At 47.0% G+C, this 22872-nt stretch overlaps 1 protein-coding gene across 1 annotated transcript; it reads left to right on the top strand.

Annotated features, from left to right (window-relative positions):
* On the top strand, positions 777-19923 carry AP3M2 (adaptor related protein complex 3 mu 2 subunit). The gene is made up of 9 exons (XM_018042132.1): positions 777-875; positions 2587-2924; positions 8239-8410; positions 9422-9559; positions 13909-13994; positions 14240-14373; positions 15942-16149; positions 16396-16540; positions 17879-19923. The coding sequence occupies exons 2-9, from the start codon at positions 2652-2654 to the stop codon at positions 17977-17979; spliced, it is 1257 nt and encodes a 418-aa protein (XP_017897621.1). The 5' UTR covers positions 777-875; positions 2587-2651; the 3' UTR covers positions 17980-19923.

The raw sequence follows: 22872 nt of genomic DNA, 5'->3' as shown, positions 1-22872 counted from the left end.
GATTACAACCATCATCACCACAGTTGACCATCTTATTGAATATATCCAATGTCCAGGCGCCACGGCAAACCCTTTCCACATCCCATCCCGTAACAAGTAAGTTTTCGTTGAACTGAACTTGAATCTTTTGACTTCTATCGCATGCTTTTCTGGGGAAGCCAAACTTAAATCATCAGAGAGCCAATGCAATTTGGAGAAACAACTGTCCAATCCTCACATTTTCAGATCTGGGAACTGGGACTCTGAAAGGTGAAGGGCCTTGCCCAAGGTCAAGCAGGTGGCGGTTCAGCTAGGGCTGGAAGAGGCCTTTTGGATTCAGCTCTAGAGCTCTGGACGCGGCGCTACACAGCCAATCACATCTCCTTTACTCAAGGCACGTAAGTGAAAAGGCATCAGGTCTCTTTTTAAACGCACTTGTTTAACGGAGACCAGTTATTGCTAGGTAGAGAGAAGTTGTTGCTGCTCACGACTTATCATCTATGATGTGCTGTTCCGTAAGTCGTGCCCTGGAAGTCACACTTTCTCCGCATCCTCTTCCCGGCGTATCCCGCGGTTACGCAGGTGGCTTCGCAGAGCGCCGGGGCCTTTTGTGACTGGGTGACCAGGCGGAGCCGGGCGGGCCGCAGGCGGTTCGCGACAGCCAATCAGGGCTCAGAGCCCCGGAGCTGCACCAATCAGAGGTTAACGGGGAGTGAGCCAGGGCCAATCGGGGGCTAGAGCCCGAGAACAGGGCGAGCGGCGGGACGCGGTCAATCAGAGCGGAGGACGAGGCCCAATCGGCAGCCTTCAGACGTGAGTCGCGGGCGGGCCGGGGGCGCCCGGGGGCGGGGCCTGTCCGCGCGGCCGCAAGGTGGGCTCCGAGAACAGCGAGCGGGGTAAGGAGCGCGGACCGCCCGGGCCGGGGTGGGGCTGGGCGCGCGGCGGGGGCGCGGGGTCACGGGATGCGTCCGGAGCGACACTCGGAGCTGCGTGATGTCGCGGGGAGAGGCGAGGGGCCGAGTCCCGGGCTGGGGAGGTGGCCACTTAGGCCGGAGGGGTCGGGGGAGGAGGAGACCCTGTTGCCATGGCGACGCAGGTGCGCAGACGGGAGACCCTTCTCACCCTCGGATCGTGCAGCCCGTGGACACCCGGGCTCCAAGCGTCCTCCATCCTCCCCGCGACCAGAGCAAAAATAACCCGCTTTAGCCAGCAGCCTCTGCGCCCCCACAGCCTGGCTCCCCGCCGCCCCCTCCCTCCCGCCGGCCTGTCGCGGGCAGAAGGATTAAGCTCGCCCTGCTGCTCTTGGTTAACAAACAGCAGGCCTTTGCGGTTTGACCACCTGGACCAGTTCGCCGAGTGGCCACAGCTGGGGTCCAGCGCGGCCGCCTCGTTCCGGGGACTGGCATTAGAGATGCCGCCGCCTGAGGGACCTGGGGGATTCCCCAGAGGGATTTTTTTTTTTAAGGCATCTAATATAGAGCCTTATACTTAACAAGGACTTAAGAGAATGGGGTCTGACCGAGTAAATAAAGACCACAAGGACAGCTCCATTCCGTGGATCAGCGCTGTCCAGTAGAAATAGGCAGCGACCCACATACTACGTAATATTACATGTTCTATTAACCACATTAGAATGTTACAGCTTGTATTTATCCAGTATATCCAAAATATCAATATTAAATTTATGTTAATATTAGTAATTGATCTAATTAATTGATATTAAATTATTGGTAAACTGTCTTAAATTTTTAAAAAATTTCTTTTGTATTGGGTATAACTAATTAACAATGTTGTGACAGTTTCAGGTGAACAGCGAAGGGTCTCAGTCATACATATACATGTTTCCATTCTCCCCCAAATTCCCCTCCCAACCCGGCTGCCACATAACATTGAGCAGAGTTCCATGTACTGTATAGTAGGTCCTTGTTGGCTATCCTTTTAAATATAGCAGTGTGTACAGTGTCCACCCCAGACTCCCTGTCCTTCCCCCAACCTGTTCCCGCCAACAACCCTAAGTTTATTGTCTAAGTCGGTGAGTCAGTCTTTAAACACAATGCTTTTCCATATAAAGCCTTCAAAATCTGGTGTGTGTCTTCTATTCACATCTCAGTTTGGACCAGATTTCACATTTCAGATGCTCAATGGCCCCGTTTGGCCAATGGCTACCAAATGAGATGACGCAAACATAACCATTTCTTATATGTGAGTTGTTGCCACATACAGGGAACACCTCCATGTTCTTTGAAGCCTTCTTGTATGCAAGGAGATGGTGCTGTGCAAGGAGGCAGCAGAAACATGAGGCAAGGTCTCTTTTTCTCCAGGAGCTCCCAGTCCACTTGAGAAAGTAGACACTCAAAAATTAAGTCGAATTTTAAATTAATATGATTCAGGCAGTATTAAAGATAACTGTACAGTATATAATTAACTGACAAATGAGATGGCTGTTAATTACCCTTGGGGATCCTAGGGAGGGACACTTCTGGCTCCTGCAGTGGTGGAAGATTGAGTCTAGTCTTAAAAGATGGGTAGGAAAGCTTGGGCTACTGGACGGATACGGAGGGGGCTTTGGTTGACTGCAATTGACCATAGCTTCTCTTATTTTTTTAGGGCTGAGCATTTGCAGAGGCTTTCAGACTGAAAAAGACTCTCTTCACTCACTGACAGTCTCCACCATGATTCACAGTCTTTTCTTGATCAACTCCTCTGGGGATATTTTCCTGGAGAAACACTGGAAGAGTGTGGTTAGCCGTTCCGTTTGTGATTACTTTTTTGAGGCACAAGAGCGAGCGACGGAGGCTGAAAACGTCCCTCCGGTTATCCCCACCCCGCACCACTATCTCTTAAGTGTTTACCGTCACAAGATCTTTTTTGTGGCTGTGATCCAGACGGAGGTGCCGCCTCTGTTTGTCATCGAGTTCCTCCACCGGGTTGTGGACACGTTTCAGGTGCGTGAATGTGAGGAGGTTCATCCGTGGACATTATGAAGTGTCTTTGTAGCTTTGTTTCCATGGTTTTCAGCCTCAGTTAAAGAACTAAAAGGGCTTCCTTGTTAGCTCAGTTGGTAACGATTCTGCCTGCAACACAGAAGACCCCAGTTCGATTCCTGGGTCGGGAACATCCCCTGGAGAAGGGATAGTCTACCCACTCCAGTATTCTTGGGCTTCCCTTGTGGCTCAGCTAGTAAAGAATCTGCCTGCAATGCAGGAGACCTGGGTTCGATCCCTGGGTTGGGAAGATCCCCTGGAGAAGGGAGAGGCTCCCCACTCCGGTATTTTGGCCTGGAGAATGCCATGAACTGTATAGTCCATGGGGTCGCAAAGAGTCGCACATGACTGAGCAACTTTCACTTTAAGGAACTAAAAAAGAAATCACAACTCTGACATTGCTCACTTCCTCTCCCATCTGATAAGATTCTTGTTTCTGTTTATTGAATGGGTTGTATCTTGAATGACAGACTGCACAGTTTTGAACCTGTGGCCTGAGACAGCCACTCTACTTAGTATGACTGTATGAAGTCATTTCAGTTCTAGAGACTGGAATTGTCCTACGTTTTGTTCACAAAGCTAAGGAGTTTCCATTTTTTTTATGGCTTTTGTCAGGTTGGTTTCTCTCTCTCCCTTGGTTCTTGTCTCATCATAACAAAGATTTGGAATGGCGGGTTAATTATAGCTCAAGCAGGCAGGATTTCTCAGCTCTTGTCTTGTCATAGCAAGGATTCGAAACAACAGACTAGCTTCAGCTCAGTGGCAGCTCAAGAAGACAGAACTTTTATTAAACCGACAGCAGAGATAGTATACTGAGATGTGGGAACAGACCAGCCCCAAAGGAGAGGCTTGATTTTTTTATTTTTATGGCAGACTTGATGTTAACCATTGTTAACAGCATTGCTTTGAGTTGCATCAAAAACTGATGGGTGTGGAAAGATATTTTTTTAAACTGGAAGAACCTAAATAATGCTTGTTTCATTCTCCCTGGCAGGCTGATTTGGGAACCCACCCTTTAGCTTGAGTTTGTGCTCATCCACAGCATATGAGTACCAGAGATGGGCCTTGTTGCAGGCTTAGCACTTCTGTAAAATTTAAGGGATACATTCTCCAAGATGCAGTTTTCACTTGGAGTTTTTCCTTCAGGAATAGATTTGGAGATCCTGGGGGCATGGGCGGCTGGTTGTGCCAGGATGTCAGCACCTGTTATGGGACAGGATTTCAGGCGGCCTAGACTCTGGATCCAGACAGTGGCATCCTCTCCCTAAAAGAATTGCTCCAGCTCTCACGGTTGTGGTTATTTGCATAACTCAACGATCCATGAGAATCAAGGGTCCTCTGGTTTAACTTCTGTGTCATGTGAAGTCTGGAATTAGTCACATGAATACAGACATTGTGGGGTTGGAGGGGAGAAGGAGGACCCAGACCTTCTGATAAACATTAAAAAGCAAGTCAAAAAGAGTCCTTTCATTTGCTCTTATAAATATATGTCACGTGTTTGGAACAGCTTTCATCTCCAAAGAATGAGCATATATTTAAGTTTTTCCCCCACAGTCTTTCTGGTAGTACTCTTCTGGGATTCCAGTGGCATATCGGCTCCTTCACACAGTGAGAACCCGAGAATTATAAACCCCAGTACGTGGAAGAAGCAGCAGAACCCAGCAGTTACGATCTTCAGCTGCTCAAGCCTGGGCCTTGTTAGGATTTCCACACGGGATATTTCACCCCATTAGCCGTTGCTCTGTATCTCCATAGTGATGTTATGTAACTTATTACAAGAGAGGAAGTGAAGAAAGTTGTTTAATCTACTTGGAACCATAGAGGAATTGGGGTAAACAGTGAAGTGGCTGCTTTAGAAGCCTGGGACTTCACAGCTTGCCAGTGTGGAAGAATTTGTTAGAAGTCTTTAAATGGACGCATCCTGATTTGAATGTCTTATGTGACGTGTATTCTCTGGCTTCTGTTCTTTCTCTGGCGCTGGGCTGTGACGGGGGAACCCCGCTGTGGAAGCACACACGCGTTGCTGTAGCACTGTCCCCTTCCAGCTGCTGACTGATAAAATCACATTCTCCCTGATTTAGAAAATCAACGGAGGTGTTTCTAAAATCTTATTTTATTGATGTATAGTTGATTGCAGCATCATGTTAGCTTCTGCTATATAACAAAGTGATTCAGTTATTTATATATATATGGGGCTTCCCTGGTGGCTCAGATGGTAAAGCATCTGCCTGCAGTGAGGGAGACCCAGGTTCGATTCCTGAGTCGGGAAGATCCCCTGGAGAAGGAAATGGCAATCCACTCCAATAATCTTGCCTGGAAAATCCCATGGACCCAGAGGGGCCTGACAGGCTACAGTCCATGGGGTTGCAAAGAGTCGGACATGACTGAGCGACTTCACTTCACTTCATATATATATATATATATATATGTATATATACACACACATTTTTCATAGTTTTCCACTATGGTTTATCATATTGACTATATTAATAGTTCCCTGGGCTGTACAGTAGGACCGTGTTGTTTATCCATTCTCCATATAGTAGTTTTGTATCTGCTGATCCCAACCTCCCAATCCATCTCTCCCACACCTCACCTCCCCCTTGGCAACCACAAGTCTGTTCTCTACATCTGTGAATCTGTTTCTGTTTCACAGATAAGTTCCTCTGTGTTGTATTTTAGATTCCACGTATAAGTGATGGTTTGGTCACTAAGTTGTGTCCGATTCTTGCCACCCTGTGGACGGTAATCTACCAGGTTCCTCTCTCCATGGGATTCTCCAGGCAAGAATGCTGGAGCGGGTTGCCATTTCCTTCTCCAGTAGAAGTGCTACCATATGATATTTGTCTTTCTCTGTCCGACTTATCTCACTTAGCGTGACAAGGTCTAGGTCTATCCGTGTGGCTGCAAATGGCCTTATTCTGTTCTTCTTTACGCTTCGGTGGTCTTCCACTGTGCAGATGTACCCCATCTTTATCCGGCCATCCGGTGCTGGATACTTAGGTTGCGTCCGTGTGTCGCGCATTGTGAATAGTGCCGCTATAAGCATAGGGGTGCATGTGTCTTTTTGAATTCCAGTTCTGTGTGGGTATATGCCCAGGAATGGGATTGCTGGATCATATGGTAGTTCTGGTTTTACCTTTTAAGGAACCTCCATCCTGTTCTCTGTAGTGGCTATACCAATTTTGCATTCTCACTAACAATGTAGGAGGATTTCCTTTTCTCGAGTGAAGAGTTTTATTTTTCAAAATGAAATCACTCATGAGAAGGAAATGTGTAGCTTTTTTTCCCTCTCTTCAATCTTCATTTTTTAAAGAAAAAATATTTTTGTTTTAGAAACACGTTCCTGACTCCTAAGTGCTCTTGGATATTGGAATGTGTCTGGGAGTTGACATCATTCTGATGTAATTTAGGTTACCTCTGGAGTCTGTGTTCAGTTTTGGATGTCATCATTTGAGGAGACTATTAGAAAATTAGGACAAATCCAAAGAAATGGCAAGAAAGTGAAACAATCTAGAAACCTTACCATAGCGTGAACAGTAGTAGCAGGACCAAACAGGGAGTTTGGCCCTGAGAAGAAGAATTGAAGGCAAATGTTGTCTGGGCCCTCTGATCACTGTGGGGCTGTTACGTAACCTTGTTCTGTAAGGCATATCTAGGAAGCAGGTTTCAGTTTAGCCAAAGAAAGGACTTTCTAAGGATCAGCACTGCCCATGAATAGAATGGGCTTTGTCAAAAGGGGTGCATTTCCCATCAGTGGATGAATTCTTAGAGGACTCTCTGACCATCTGAGCGGCCCAGAAGCAGAAGCACGGATATTGTCATGAAGGGCACGCCAGGTGCCTGCAGGCCTTTCTCTCTGCATCATTTCATCATGGTGCATCACAGTTTACATAGTGCTTTATAGTCTACAAAGCACTTTCATACATGTTCTCATTTAATCCATCACGCTTAGTTTTTACAACCCTGTGTGTTCATGCAGGGTATTATCCAGATTATACTACTAGAGAAATCGAGACCTAATTAGCGTGAATTAATCAAGTAGGTGACAATTAAGATTATTGCCCAGGCATTCTGATTTGGAATTCAATGCTTTTCCCACAACCCAGATAATTTAGTGACCAAGTTTAGCCTTTTTTAATAAAGGGACCAAGTGTTATTAGAATCCTAGCATCTTAGAAAAAGGATGATCCAAAGAGATTTTCTGGTGTGCTAGCTCACACCCCTCATTTCATCTCTCTCTCAGTTCTTTTTTGCTCCATGCATGTTGAGGAATAGCACAACAGTAAGAGTTAGAAATTTTACTTTTGGGGGCTCCAAAACCACTGCAGATGGTGATTGCAGCCATGAAGTTAAAAGACGCTTACTCCTTGGAAGAAAAGTTATGACCAACCTAGATAGCATATTCAAAAGCAGAGACATTACTTTGCCAACAAAGGTCCCAGTCAAGCCTTGTCTAGTCAAGGCTATGGTTTTTCCAGTGGTCATGTATGGATGTGAGAGTTGGACTGTGAAGAAAGCTGAGCACCGAAGAATTGATGCTTTTGAACTGTGGTGTTGGAGAAGACTCTTGAGAGTCCCTTGGACTGCAAGGAGATCCAACCAGTCCATTCTGAAGGCGATCAGCCCTGGGATTTCTTTGGAGGGAATGATGCTGAAGCTGAAACTCCAGTACTTTGGCCACCTCATGTGAAGAGTTGACTCATTGGAAAAGACTGATGCTGGGAGGGATTGGGGGCTTGAGGAGAAGGGGACGACAGAGGATGAGGTGCCTGGATGGCATCACTGACTCGATGGATGTGAGTCTGAGTGAACTCTGGGAGTTAGTGATGGACAGGGAGGCCTGGCAGGCTGCGATTCATGGGGTTGCAAAGAGTCGGACACGACTGAGTGACTGAACTGAACTGAACTGATAATATTGTATCAGATATTATCATTTCACATAGTTCATTCAAATTCATGTTCAAAACCACGTAATAGTCTAGACTCAGTTTTGTATTCTTCATATTAGTTGAAGAAACTAACGCAAAGGGATTAAATGACTCATGAAAGAAGTTATTAATGATACTTGCGTTATAATCCAGTCTAGTTTTCTTTCCACCAAACTGGGCTGCCTAAGAGAACCATGGTTATGCTTCATCCCCTTATTGTAGAAGAAGGTCCCAGAAACGCTGAGTAAACACACGTGGACATTACTCGATAATCTCTGGGCGTGTTCCTTCACCCGTCGCAGTCTCTGAGTGATAAATATATACGTGTATTGTGTTTTCATCAGGATTATTTTGGAGTCTGTTCGGAGCCAGTGATAAAAGACAATGTGGTTGTGGTTTATGAGGTGTTGGAAGAGATGCTTGACAATGGGTTTCCACTGGCTACGGAGTCGAACATCCTCAAAGAGCTGATAAAGCCGCCCACTATCCTTCGAACCGTTGTCAACACCATCACAGGTACGAGAGGGGCCCTGCGGGAGGTGGCCACCATCCTGAGTGTGGCTTAGTCCTCTGTTGTGCCTTGTTTTGAGTGCTTGTTTTTGGGGGATCTCAAATGTCCAGGTGCTTTCATTTTATTCTTTGTAGTCTTTAGTATAACCTAAAATAAAACTTTTCTATGTGTAGAAAATATTTCTGATTTCAGTGACAGAATAAACTGTTCTCCTTTTAAAAGGAATTTTCCCTGGGCTTCCCTTATGGTCCAGTGGTTTAAAATGTGCCTTGCAATGCAAGGGACACCGGTCAGACCCCTGGTCTGGGAAGATGCCACAGGCCCTGGAACAGCTAAGACCGTGCCCCAGAACTGCTGCGCCTGTGTGCCCTAGAGCCTGTGGTCTGCAACGAGAAGCCCATGCACTGCGAGGAAGACCCAGCACAGCCAAAAACTAAAACAACCCAATCGTTAATAATCGTCAGGTTTCTTCCTGATTACAGAAGCAGCACATGATTATTGCAGAAGGTCAGAAATACAGAAAAGCACAAAGAACATGAAATAAGCTCATAATCACTTTTAACATACAGTGTATATATATATTTTTATCTTCTTTGGTGAGATGGATAATGTATGGACAGGTGGAATTTTTTAAAACGAGTTAGGATATTGTTTTTACCCATGAAATTTTTATATCAATATGTGGATTACCATCCCTACTGAAACCCAATGCATTATTTAAGCTGCAAGCTATTAGGGAATTTGAGAGACCGAGTTCAGGTTACTTTCAAAACCAAAATAATATGCTGTTTCTCAGGTAACTTTCTTACCTGTATTCTGCCTGAGGAGGCACACCAACTGGGGACAAGTGTTTTAAATGGACTAGGTTACCAAGATAGAATTTGGGAAAACTATAATCTTTACTTTGGAAAACTTCAAGTAAGCATGTAATTAGTGGATGCACAGAAACTTTTAGGGACGTGTTCTCTGGTTATTAGGTAATTGGCTTCATCTAATTACAATATTCATGGTCTCAGGAAGCACCAACGTGGGCGACCAGCTTCCCACTGGGCAGCTGTCTGTGGTACCTTGGCGACGAACGGGGGTGAAATACACCAACAATGAGGCCTATTTTGATGTGATTGAAGAGATTGATGCCATCATTGACAAATCAGGTGGGTGCTTTCAGCCTGTTTACAGGATTGTGAAAACAGAGGCCCCTTTCAGACAGTGCTCGCTAGTTATCAGAATTGTCCCCCATTTAAGGCCGTTCATCTAACTTAGTGTCCACTTTGTGTTAAGCATTGTGTATTAGGACTGGACTGAAATATCATGATGTAGATGATGAGATCATACATGTAGAAACTCTAAAGACTCCAGCCTAACACTGTGAGAGCTAATAAACGTAATACAGTTGCAGGATACGAAATCAATATGGTTTTGTACACAAACATACAGTGTTTTGTACACTGACCTTGTACAGTGATGTTTCTGTACACAAACAACAAACTATCCAAAAAGGGAGCTGAGAAAACAACCCCATCTACAACAGCAACAAAAAGAATAAAATACGTAGGAATAAACTTAACCAAAGAAACTTATACCCTGAAAACTGCAAAGTGTTGATGGAGGAAATAGCAAATAAATGGGAAGATGCTACATTTTCATGGATTGGGAGAATCAGTGTTGTTAAAATGTTTGAAATATCCAAAGACGTCCGCGTCAGACTCCCAAATGCTAGCCACATTAGTATCTCAATGGCATTCTTTATAGAAATAGAAAAAACAAAACTCGTATGGAACCACAAAAACCTCAAATCACCAAAGCAGTCTTGAGCAAGAACAAAGCTGGAGACTTCACAATTCTAGATTTCAAAATATATTACAAAATTATGGCAATCAGAACTGTAAGGTGGACTTCCCTAGTGGTCCAGCAGTTAAGAATCCACCTGCCAATGTGGGGGACGTGGGTTCAATCCTTAGTCCCGGAAGGTCCCACTTGCTGAGGGGCAACTAAGCCCTCAAGCCACAACTGCTGAGCCCGCGTGCCACAAGTACTGAAGCCTGCACGCCGGGAGCCTGTGCAAGGGAAGCCGCTGTGAGGAGAGGCCCAGGCAGTGTAACTGGAGAGGAGCCCCCGCTCGCCACAACTAGAGGAAGCCTGCGTGCAGCAGTGAGGACCCAGCGCAGCCAAAGCTAACAAGCAAACATTTAAAAAACAACCGTAGGTAAGGTCATAAAAGTAGACATGTACACCAGCGAGGCGGAGTAGAAGGCTCAGCAATAAATCTGCCAACTGGTCTTCAACAAGCGTGCCAAGCACATGCGGTGGGGAAAGGCTAGTCTCTGCAGGGGGTGGTGTTGGGAAAACTGGATTTTCACATATAGAAGAATAAAATCACCCTTAATCTCACACCACCCACAAAATCCAACTCACAACGTATTAAGGACCTAAATGTAAGACCTGGAACCATAAAACCTACTAGTAGAAAACAGGAACAGAGCTTCTTGACACTGATCTGGGCAGTGGTGTTTTTTTTTTTTTTTTCAAGATATGATACCAAAGCAAAGGCTTCAAAAGGAAAAATAGACCAATAGCATTGTATCAAAATAAAAGCCTCCATACAAGAAAGGAACCAGTCAGAGGAAGAAGACAGCGTGCAAATGAGAGGAAATGTATGCAAACTATATATCTGATAAGAGGTTAATATCCAAAATACATGAGAAACTTATATAGTTCAATAGCAAAAAAAAAAAAACCCACCAGATAATCTGACTAAAAAAGTAGGCATAGGATCTGAAAGCGGCACTTGTGGTAAAGAACCTGCCTGCCAGTGCAGGAGAGACTTAAGAGACGTGGGTTCAATCCCTGGATCGGGAAGATCCCCTGGAGAAGGACATGGCAACCCACTCGTGTTCTTGCCTGGAGAAGCCCCATGGACAAGGGAGCCCGGCGGGCTGCAGTCCTCGGGGTTGCAGAGTCGGACACGACTGAAGCGACTTAGCACACAAAGGATCCAGAGAGACGTACTTCAGGAAAGCCGTACGAACGGCCAGCAGGTAAACGAAAATGTGCTCAGTGTCATCGGGGAAAAGCAAGTCAGAACCACAGTGAGGTATCACTCGCACCTCATATCAAAAAGACAAAAGACATAGCAGGTGCTGGCAGTGGTGTGGAGAAAGGGGAGCCCTATGCACTTGCTGGGGGAAATGTAAACTGGTGCAGCCCCCGTGGAAGCAGTATGGAGGCGCCTCAAGAAACCAAAACTCCCTAGAGACCCAGCAGTCCCACTCCTGGGTCTAGACCCAGTGGAAACGGAGTTAGTATCTCCAAGAGGCGTCCGCACCCTCGTGTTCACAGCGGCATTGTTGGTAGCCGCCAAGGCGTGGGAACAAACCAAGTGTCTGCTGATGGCTGATGGCTAAGGAAGACGTGCGGCAGACACCCTCACACACAGGAACGTCACTCGGCCGTGTGAAGAAGTAAATCCTGCCGTGTGTGAACACACGGGTGAACCTGGGGGACATGGTGCTGGGTGAAGGAAGCCGGATGCAGGAAGATAAACGTGGCGTGATCGCATGTAGAAAAACCTGGTGTGGACCAGTGCCGGGTTCACCTTATATGTGGAATCTGCAACAGTCAGGTCTGCAGGAGCAGAGAGTAGAAGGTGGTTACCAGGAGTGGGGAGGACGGGAGTGGGGAGAGGTTGGTGAGAGTGCCAAGCTTCAGTTCTGCATGATGAAGAAGTTCTGGAGATTGACCACGCAGCACGGTGACTGCCGCAGGGTACTTCCTTTTCCATGTTACTGAGTGTAACTGACAAACTTGTAAGGTATTTGGAATGTTGATGATGGTGATTTGATCTACATGTACCTTGTGAAAGGATTCCCCCCCACCCCAGCTAGTTAAATTATCACATCTGCCACCTCACAAGTATATCATCTACTTGAAATTTACTAAAAGGGAAAGTTTTAAGGGCTCTCACCACAAAAACCTAACTAACTGTGTGCGGTGATGGACGTGTTAGTCAGCTTCATCATGGTGATCACTTCCCAGGGTGTATGTGTATTAATTCACAGTTTTTATTTGTTGACTATACCTCAACAACGCTGAAGAAAAGCCTTGGAAAAACATGATATAGACCCATGCTGGGCTCACATTTTCAGTGGTTTTTATCCTCTCAAGTGAAAAAGTAACAAACTGATCTCTTGTTGATGAGATCTCCTTTTGGAAGTATTTGACTCTCAGTTGTCAGGGCAGAACTGAAGTTTAATCACTAAAATTCCGAGTCGTCGTCTTTTCTATCCATTCAGAGAGGTTAACACAACTGCAAGTGCTTAGAGTGTGGGAATTTATAGAAAGTTCTCTTCACATGAGCAAACTCATTTATCCAGCAAGTGCTTACGGAGAATCCACGGTGCTGCAGCTGAGCACCAGGCAGTGGGCATGTGATGGTGACGAAGACGGGGCCTGTGGCTGCAGGAAGCGTCCTGAAAGTCTAGTGAGGGGGCGAGAAAGGGGAAAAGAGAGGTCTCCTCCCACCCAGACCTAAGTATAAAGCTCACACATGCTTCATCAATAGAATGAGTAGGAGTTAGTACAGGCTGCACGGATCTGGTAGCAAAGCAGGTGCAAACACTCTTAAGAAGAGTGAAATATTGTTGGAAAATTACGTAGCTCAGGATGACTGGACTGAGACGCATAAAGAAAGAAAAGTAACTGATGAGGCTTTAAAAGCAAGTAATAAGCACAGCAGCTTTTCATATTATCCCCAAACTGGAAAGGTCCCAAATGTCTATCAGCAACAGAAAAGATTAACAAGTTTCAGTGTGATCATACCAGAAGGAGAAGAGCAGGAAAACCAGAAAATAGGAGGGGTTAGGAGAAAGGAACACTTGAAAGAAAGAAGTGGTTGCAGGGGCTGCAGGAGAGAGAGCCTGTGAACTGAAGACAAAAGTGTCAGTTCTATTTGGCATCAGAGCTCCTTGAGGGGCCTGTGAAGTGAATATACTGTCCATGGAATTCTCCAGGCCAGAATACCGGAGTTGGTTGCCTTTCCCTTCTCCAGGGGATCTTCTCAACCCAGGGATCGGACCCAGACCTCCCACGTTGCAGGCGGATTCCTTACCAGCCGAGCCACACGGGAGGCCCTTGGTGCCTGCAGGGAGAGCAGTTCCTGATGTGAATCCAGTGTTCTGAACCCTTGGTCAAGATAGCGATGTTGTGTTTGATCCCGGCACTAGATTGAAAGCTCCTCCAGGCTAACAGTCTCACCAGTCTTTATCCCCGTTGCTTCATCAGAGTGTCTTGTGTTCGCTGTGCAGTTGATAAAGGTTTGCGAGGACAGGTGGACTGGGTAGATGATTCAGATGGATGGATGGACAGAAGGAAGAATAGGAGGGGAGGAGGAAGGAAGGAAGGAAATGGGATGGGAGGGGAAGAGCGCTAAGGAGGGAGGAAGGAGTTAAGTTCGTTGGGAAGGACAGAGCAGGTCTCACCTTCTTCCTGTCTCATCCTGTCTCAGGGTCCACCATCACTGCCGAGATCCAGGGGGTGATTGACGCCTGCGTCAAGCTGACAGGAATGCCTGACCTGACACTTTCCTTCATGGTAAAATCCTGGGCCAGAGATCTAGTCCTTGGGAAGTTAGATGCTTCTGGAAAGACAGAGCGGCGGGAGGGGACGGAACCGGAAGGGATGGTCAGGGCCAGCCACAACGCTCACGGGCGGCCTCGCATGTCCGGAGTAACAACAGAATGTGTGCATGTGTGTTCGTGAAAGCAGCACCTAAGTTACTTTCCTGAAAGATGCGTGGTTCTAATTCCCACCTGTGGCTGTTGCTTGATGTCGCCCAGAACCCCAGGCTGCTGGACGATGTCAGCTTCCACCCCTGCGTCCGCTTCAAGCGCTGGGAGTCCGAGCGCATCCTCTCCTTCATCCCCCCCGACGGCAACTTTCGCCTGCTGTCCTACCACGTCAGCGCGCAGAAGTAAGCGGCTGGCGTACCTGAGGGCGGAGTGCGTGCGTGCATGCGTGCGTGCGCGTGCGTGTGTGTGTGTTTGGAAACAGTATCCGCAGCGATGAAGAACTCAGGCGCTGGAGTTACCTGGGCTCCAGGTAACTAATCAGGTAACCTCGGGTGAGTTGCTTATCCTTCCCCGTGTCTGTTTTCTTTGTCTAGGAAAGCTGAAGTAGTGAAAGTAACACGTGATGAAGTAAGGGGCTTCCCTGGTGGCTCAGTGGGAAAGAATCTACCTGCTAATGCAGGAGACGCGGGTTCAATCCCTGGGTCCGGAAGACCCCCTGGAGAAGGAAATGGCCACCCACTCCAGCATTCTTGCCTGGGAAATCCCATGGACAGAGGAGCCTGGCAGGCTACAGCCCACGGGGTCACAAAAGAGTCGGACACGACTGAGCGACTAAACATCAACAGTAAAGTAATAAGTAACTTGAAAATAATAAAGGTGCCTTGTTATGAGGGTTAAATAAGAAACTCTAAATAGTGGCTTCCGCACAAAATAAGTGCTCATTACGTTTGCTGCTGTTAGTTTTGTTATTGTTGTGTGCCTAAACAGGAATGCTTTTTCCTCAGATTGTCATCTGAGAACACCTGTATTTCAGTCCCTTTCACCCCAGAAAGGCAGTGAATGGTGCTCTGAAGAGCCATACGATTCAGTGATTTGGGGTCTTGAACATGCTCTTTACTATGGACTCGGTTCTTTTGGGGGGAGGCGTAGAGAATATGTGTAGATTGAAGAGAGCCTTGGACCGCTCAGCCACTGAGGCCTTCCTGTGGGATTTGGAATACATAATTTGGGGAAATATCTGAGTGCTTGAGAGCAGAGGCTCTGGAATCAGACTGCCGGTACTTAAGCCCCACCTGCAGTACTGATGATACATGACCTTGGCAAGTTATTGAATAGTTAACCTCGGTTAAGTGTAAGGACATCAGTATTAATGACATCAGGACAGAAGCAATGCCTGCCTCATACTTATGGGGGGGATTAAATGAGTAATCAAGGGAAAACCTGTAGGGTCATGGTGGCCCCAGGAAGTAGTACTCCACAGATGCCAAGGATGGTTGCAACTTTGGTATCACCCTGCAGTTTCTCTGTCAGATCATGCCGACCCCATCCCTTAGGGGTTTTTGTAAGGATCAAAGTCAAGTTAAAAGCACTCTCACAAATTTGTAAAAGCCCCATGAGGTATGAATGTTACTTTCCCAAGTGCAGATAATTATTGGTCACATGCAAAACGGTAAAGCACAGAAATGTGATTTCTGTTTGCTGCGCCTGTTCCTTAGAGTCCACCGAGTCCGCTCTTTGGTTTTGTTGATTTCATTCTGAATCGTTAGAAGAGTTAGTTGACTTACTAATCAACATCTTAGATTTACAGAAAGGAAACGATCAAAGACATCTAGAGGGTTTTTCTCTGCCTACTCTGTAAGACAAAGACGGAGGTGAGGGAGGAAAAGCTGCCAGCAGAACAGAAAAGTGAGAAGTGGCCATTTTCCCGATATATTGACTATGTGGGCTTTTTGTCTCCTCTCTTTTCCAGCCTGGTGGCGATTCCAGTGTACGTTAAACATAACATCAGCTTCCGGGACAGTAGCTCACTCGGCCGCTTTGAAATAACGGTGGGGCCTAAGCAGACCATGGGGAAGACCATAGAGGGGGTGACCGTCACCAGCCAGATGCCCAGAGGCGTCCTGAACATGAGCCTCACGCCGTCTCAGGGGACGCACACGTTTGACCCAGTCACCAAGGTAGGAGAATACACAGGAGGTTCGAGTAGCCCATGTTCGAAATAGCAGGAGCTCTGCAACGCTCCTTTCTGTCTTGTGGAAAGGCGAGCTCGACCAGAGGGATGTGGTTGAGGACACCGAGATAATTCACAGGAACAAGTAGCATTCTCTTCTGGGAAACCCCCAGGAGGTCATAAGAACACAGTGAGCTCAGGCGTCCCAGGTGCAGTTTCCACCATAACTTCCTTCTTTTCTCTCTCTTTGGAGATGCTCTCTTGGGATGTAGGAAAAATAAATCCCCAGAAGCTCCCAAGTTTGAAGGGAACCATGAGTCTCCAGGCCGGAGCTTCCAAACCGGATGAGAACCCCACGATCAACCTGCAGTTTAAGATCCAGCAGCTGGCCATTTCTGGTGAGTGACGCCCAGCTCAGGGTGGGGGGAAGGCAGGGGCCCAAGGTGGCGATGTCACAAAGCCCCCCTGGCCACTCCCTGTCCACAGAGTTGGGTTTCGTTAGCTGATATGGGATCTTCAGTCAGATCTTTCCCAGCCCATTTCTGGAGGAACTCTGTGACCCTCCATCAGTATCGGAGATGAAAGTGCTCATGAGCCGTTGTTGAGTCACCCTGGGGGCACTGGTTGGGGCATCCCAGGGTCTTCAGTACAGGGATGTATCTGCATTCTCAGCTGGTGAGTGAAAAGAATTCCCTCCTTTCCCCAATTTCAGAAGATTTCATGTGTGCTGTGATCACGTGGAGCACTCAGATGACCTGAGTTACCGACTGTAGTTTACACCCCACCACCCAGGGGGATATCAAGACTTGTTACCTCTCTGCAGGTGTCTACTATGTGCCAGGCACTAATTTAAGCTCTTTTCATGTATTTCCTTATGTAATTCTTAGAATGACCCTTTTGGATGGACAGGAGATGACTTCACCTTTATATGAGGTTCTTGTTTTCTTTGCCAACGGACCACATCTAGTTTAAGTGATTAGAATTCATTTAAACGATAAGCTCTTTTCATCTTAAAATGCTTAATAAACTTTAAAGCTCTGGATAGTATAAAGTGTTCTTTTCTTAGTCCAGTGAGAATATTTAAGAAGCACTGAAGAATTAATTCATCACTTGTCATCATTAGTTTATTCACTCAGTTATACCTTTATTTGATTATGGATTCCTTAATTCTGTTATTATGAATTCATGTGTTCAACCCCATAACTCTGAGAAAAATCTGGAGTGGTCTTATTTTTCCTTACCGTCATTTCAGCCTGCATATAACTTTCTGCCCTTTCTACCACAGGGGCAGATCTCATTGGCTGGCTTTTTATTGGAGCAGGTTTTTCTTTTCAGCCTATGTTCCAGGGGTGAAGAACCTGTCAGCTGTGTCTGAGTGACATGACTACGTGCAGGTTCCCAGGTAGCGGAATGGTAAAGAATCGGCCTGCAGTAACCGAGATGCGGGAGACCCGGGTTCGATCCCTGGGTTAGAAAGATCCCTTGGAGAAGGAAACGGAAACCCACTCCAGTGTTCTTGCCTGGAGAATCCCATGGAGAGAGGAGCCTGGCGGGCCACGGTCCAAAGGACCCATAGCATCCCAAAGAGTAGGACACAACTGAGCGACTGAACACACACACATTTTCCGGTTCACGGTTACAGCTTTCTCCAGCCCTCGGAGCTCTTTGAGTTGACGTGAATTAACCAGTTATGCTACCTGCTTCTTTGGAATAATGCTTACCTTCCTTCCTTGCAGGCCTCAAAGTGAATCGTCTGGATATGTATGGAGAGAAGTACAAACCCTTCAAGGGCATAAAGTACATGACCAAAGCTGGGAAGTTCCAAGTTCGAACCTGAAGCGAGAATTTCGCAAAGCAGACGGTCACGAACACTTTTTCATTTCTTAACCTGTCTAGAAGTAAAACCTATCAGCCTGTCTCGTAGGTCTGTGCCCCCTCTGGACCCACAGGCTCCCGTTTTCCTTAGCCGTCAGCACCGTGGAGTGAATCCAGGGAGACAGGGTTGCCGGGGGCCGGGGCAGGACCCACCCACCAGCATCTCCAACCCAGTTCTCAGAGCAGAGGTGCGGGTCGCAGCGGGAGGTACCTGACCGCGTGTGAAAAAGACCAGCGTTTGTTACTCGTTCGGCTGTAATTTTCTTCAGCCAAGGGAAGACTTTGTTTTTTTTTAACCCCAGGGAAAAAAGAATTAGAGCACGCACTTGGAAGGAAACGAATGTTAGTGGAGGAAGGTTTCTTGGAAGGCATGGAGTGTATGCACCCCCATTAAAGTTGAGAGAGAGGGGCACCCATCTCCACCTCTAGGAGGGGCTGGGAGGTACCGAGTGGAGTGAGTTTCCTTCTGAGCCCTCTGTATACAAGCATAAAGATCTGTACTTCTAGAAGCGAAGTGGAAGCTTCTTTAGTTGGATCCCCCTGCTGACACGGAAGCCCCAGCGGGATGAGACTTTTCCCTCAGAGGCTAGGACGCCGCTCCCACCAGCTTGCAGAGGCTGAGGGCTGCCTGCCCGCAGCACCAGGCCACCCTCTCCGGGGAGAGGGTGCCCTGCCCGCTCCCTGGGGGGCGGTGGTCCCAAATACCTCTTTCCTTGAGCCCCCCCCCCCCCAAACAGCTCCACTCCTTCACAGAATTGCCGCTCCCTGAGGAGAGTTTCAGAGAAGCCAGCCCCGTCAGCCCCAGGGCGGCAGGCTGTGTGAGCCACCCCCGAGGCCCAGCAGTTCCTCGTCCATGTCCGTCGGGGGCTCCCTGGGGGCTGGAGCCTGAACCTCCCTTCGGCATGCTTTCCCGCGATCACTCTCAGCCAGACGCTGACAGGAGCGGCCAGTCCTGGGGGCCTTCCAGTAACGACATTTCCTCAGAGTCTCTTCTGTACCCCCACTGTATAATCTATTTATTAGCAACATATATTGACTAGTCCATGTTTGTTTTTAAGACCCCGCCCCCAGATCCCTTCAGTCGTTGAATAAAACCGATGTTGTGGGAAGGTGGGTCCTGTTGAGCATGTGCGGCCCGGTTCAGGAAACGTGGCAGCTGAAGGTGGTCTGCAGGCCTCTACAGCGGGAGGCTTTCCATTCAGCTCAGTGTGCCCATCACCCATTCCAATATTTATAGATCAGACAGGTATTTTTAAATTATAGTTTATGATGCGATATTGTGCTCTGTTCTGTGCATGGAGAGAAATGAAGACCTTGTGCTCTCCAAACCCTATAATTTTTCTCTAATGCCCTGTTTCCAAGTACTTAGGTAGTGTGTTTTTGTTTTTTTTTCTATAGTTTTCTCTTCCTACTTCCTGGATTTGTTTTTTTTTCTACAGAATAATGCTGCTTTGTGGTTTTGCTCTGGGGTCCGTTGTGCTGTGTCTCATAGCCAATCACTCCAAAATTTGTCCTGGATCCAAGATCCCATTCCTAGAATAACGGAACTACTACTGCTGAGGGCTCTGGAGGATTTCAGGGTTTCCTGGGTCACAGGAGACAACCCATCTTGGTCCCTGAATACCCTTAGGTTTATAAGTCTAGCTGTCTTATTCCCTCCAGGGCAGCTCATCCTAATTTCAAGGGAAGAATTTAAGGAGAAGTAAAGTACTGGGGCTGTGGGGCCCACAGACGATAGCAGGAGAGGCCGCCCCGAGCTGCAGACCCTTGGACTCCCCCTCACCCTAGTGGTGTGTTAGCATAGGTGGTACCGGGTGCCCCCAGCAAGCCTCTCGGTTCCACACGTGTTTAACGTGCAGAAGCATCTTCTCTGTTTAAATCTTAATAAAGTTGAGTGTTGCCAGTCCTTCACGTCCTGAGTGTCTTGTTACTAGGACCATGGGCGATGCTCTGCACACATGCCCAGCGGAAGCAGAAAGAAAGACAGGAATTCAGGGGATCTCACTGCATCCGCACTTTCCTACCAGCAGACCCGAAGCTGTATATATGGTTTGGGTATGTCATCTTGCAGGTCATGAGAACAAAGGTCCAGATCAATCAAATTACATTTCCCAGGGTACAAAAGACAAAACCACTGAAGCTGCTGGTGTCTGTTCTAGCGCTTTCCCTGTCCTGGCCTCTCGTGCTTCTTAGGTTGATTAATTCGGACGTGAAGCCAGGTGCAGGGGTCCTGGTTATCCTAATCGCAGTGAAGACTTCCCGGAGTCTCCTGGGATGTGGAGACGAGGGTCCTGCTCCCATATCTGTCCTGTCTCCTGGCCGGGGGAGACTAAGACAAGGACTTCTTCCTGCCTTCCAGCCCCAAGTGTTGTCAAGTGTGTACTGCCACCCCATCCTGTCTGTTTCAGCGACTCATCTCTCTGCCTTGGGTCTGGCTGTTTCCTTAGCCTCATGGTGTGACCAGGCAGAGTTTATGACACTTGTACTTTCCTCTGTGGCCAGTAGGTGGAGACTCAGTGCCAGCAATGACATTAATTTTTTTTTTAATTGTTAGAAAAATAATTTTTTTGAAGGAAATTGAAACTCTTAAATTTTGCCTTAAGATCCCAAGCTTGTGAGTCTTTGACTTTCGAGGTTTTAGATGTGGAACCAAAGTTTATTATCCTCTTTCCACAACCTGACCTAAGATGGGAGCTCCGGGGGAATGCTCGTTTCAATCGTTTGAGTTTCTCTAGGTCTTTACCCATTAAAGCTGTTTGCACAATTATATGAGGATCTTTTTTGCTCTTTGGGTTTCTATTGCTGTCTGTTTTATTAGCCAGCCAGAGATAGTAAAGCAGTGCTACCCAGTTCCCCTTAGCGCCCTCTCCTTCCCCCGACACGGCCCAGACATTTTATCCCGACCCTCCTCACCCACATCGGGTAGTGATGTGCTGTGCTCTGAGTGTGTTTTAGCCTCCGAATGCAAGTGCGGGGCTGGGGCCCTGCCTGGAGCTCTGTCAGTGGCCTCTGCTGAGCACCTGTCTTCAAGCAGCCTGTGGTTTCCAGGGCTTCACTCTGAGGAATGTGATGGGGGCCTTTTAACTTTGCATTTCCATCAAAGGAGCCCTCCGCTGCTTCACTTCATTTCAATAACACAACTGTCCGGAGAAAAGCTCGTTCTGCAACGGGGGAGGGAATGAAATGAGCAGAACTCTCACCAGAGCTGCAGTTACAGGGGTCTTCCTTGCCACTGTCTTCCAGCCGTCTTCCCTCCAGAGGGCTAAGGTGCACAAAATCTGCCCCTTTCACAGGCTCAAGTCAGGAAATCTGTGACTTACGTTTGAGTTGATTGAACTGGTCCCGGGACCTAGCATTGTCAGAGAAATCCGTGCCCCCTCCCCACCACTACCCCCACTGCCCACCACTGGAATCAAGCTTCTGGGCTTTAGATTCTCTTTCTTTTGTGAGTTGAAACTATTCTTTTAAGAACTACGTTGAGCAGTTCTGACCACCTCTCTAGAGAGAGAGAGGAGAGAGACCTACGACCACGTTTGCTCCAAGGAACTGTCAGCACGTAACCCAACACCAAGCCTTGCATCAGGTTTATTCTTAGATCCGGGGTGTCAGTGATAAGAAACTGTCAGGCAGCAACCAGGGGTATGAGTTACATCTCAGGAGCAGTAAGAAAGTGTAAGAGAAGCGGAAAGCAGCATTGCTTAAGTAACATACTTGTGTGGACTGGTCTGGGAGTGAATTCTTTAAAAAAAATTTTCTTTATTGGAATATAGTTGATTTACAATGTTGTGTTAGTTCCAGGTATACAGCAAAGTAAATCAGTTTTATATTTAACATATATTCACTCATTTGTTTGGATTCTTTTCCCATGGAGGTCAGAGTTTGGAGTAGAGTTCCCTGTACTACACAGCAGGTTCTTATTCGTCATCTGTTTTGCATAGAGCGGTGTGTATATGTCAGTCCCAATCTGTGTCAGCATCTTCTTGACACTCAATTCTTCTTTCACCTTGGAGTCCTGTCCGGGGTATCTTCCCACCTACTCCCCTCCCCGTGAATATCTACCCTGAGCCTCGCTTGGGCCATCAGCTCCCCTAACCCCAAGTGTCTGCGGCTCCCTGCTGCCAAGAGAATTAAGTCCAAAGTTCAGTTTAGCATTCAAAGTGCCATCATTAATTCTAACCTACGTCCTTCTTCATGAACTTCACTTTGGACAAAATATAACTCAATTCCTCCCCACACTCGCCTGCCTTTCTTGCCCTCCAGATCTTTAGATTTCCATGCAGTGGTAGCTCCTTGCCTCAGGAACTAGAGTCAATATCCTGTAATAAACTATCATGGAAAAGAAAACGAAAAAGAATGTATATATGTGTATAACCGAATCACTTTGCTGTGCAGTAGAAATTAACATGACTTAACTATTCTTCAATAAAATTTTAAGAAAAATTTAAAAAAGAATGCCTTTCTCATTCCTCTCCACCAGCCCAAATCTTGCTCAATTTTTGAAAAGCCTACCCAATTCCATTTTTTCCTTAAGTTTTTCTGGTTTTCGGTCTTAGGTACAGCACATGAGATCTTCATGGCTGCACGCAGCACATATCTTCATTGGCATGTGGGATCTAGTTCCCTGGCCAGGGATTGAACCCAGGCCCCCTGTATTTGGAGCACAGAGTCTTAAACCACTGCACCACCGGGGAAGTTCTTAAGTTTCTTCAATCCTTCCTGAGCTGAATTTCAGCAAAACTTTCTGTCCACCATTTGTGGTTCATCTCCACCCTGCCTTGTTATTTCTCTGAATCCCCATTCCCCTGTCAAACCAAGAGTTTCTTTCTTTCCTTTTACCTTTTACAGCATCTATTTG

Source organism: Capra hircus, chromosome 27, assembly GCF_001704415.2.
Source record: "Capra hircus breed San Clemente chromosome 27, ASM170441v1, whole genome shotgun sequence".
Lineage (NCBI taxonomy): Eukaryota > Metazoa > Chordata > Mammalia > Artiodactyla > Bovidae > Capra > Capra hircus.
The sequence above is the reverse complement of the archived record's forward strand: the minus strand, read 5'-3'. Positions and strand labels throughout refer to the sequence as shown.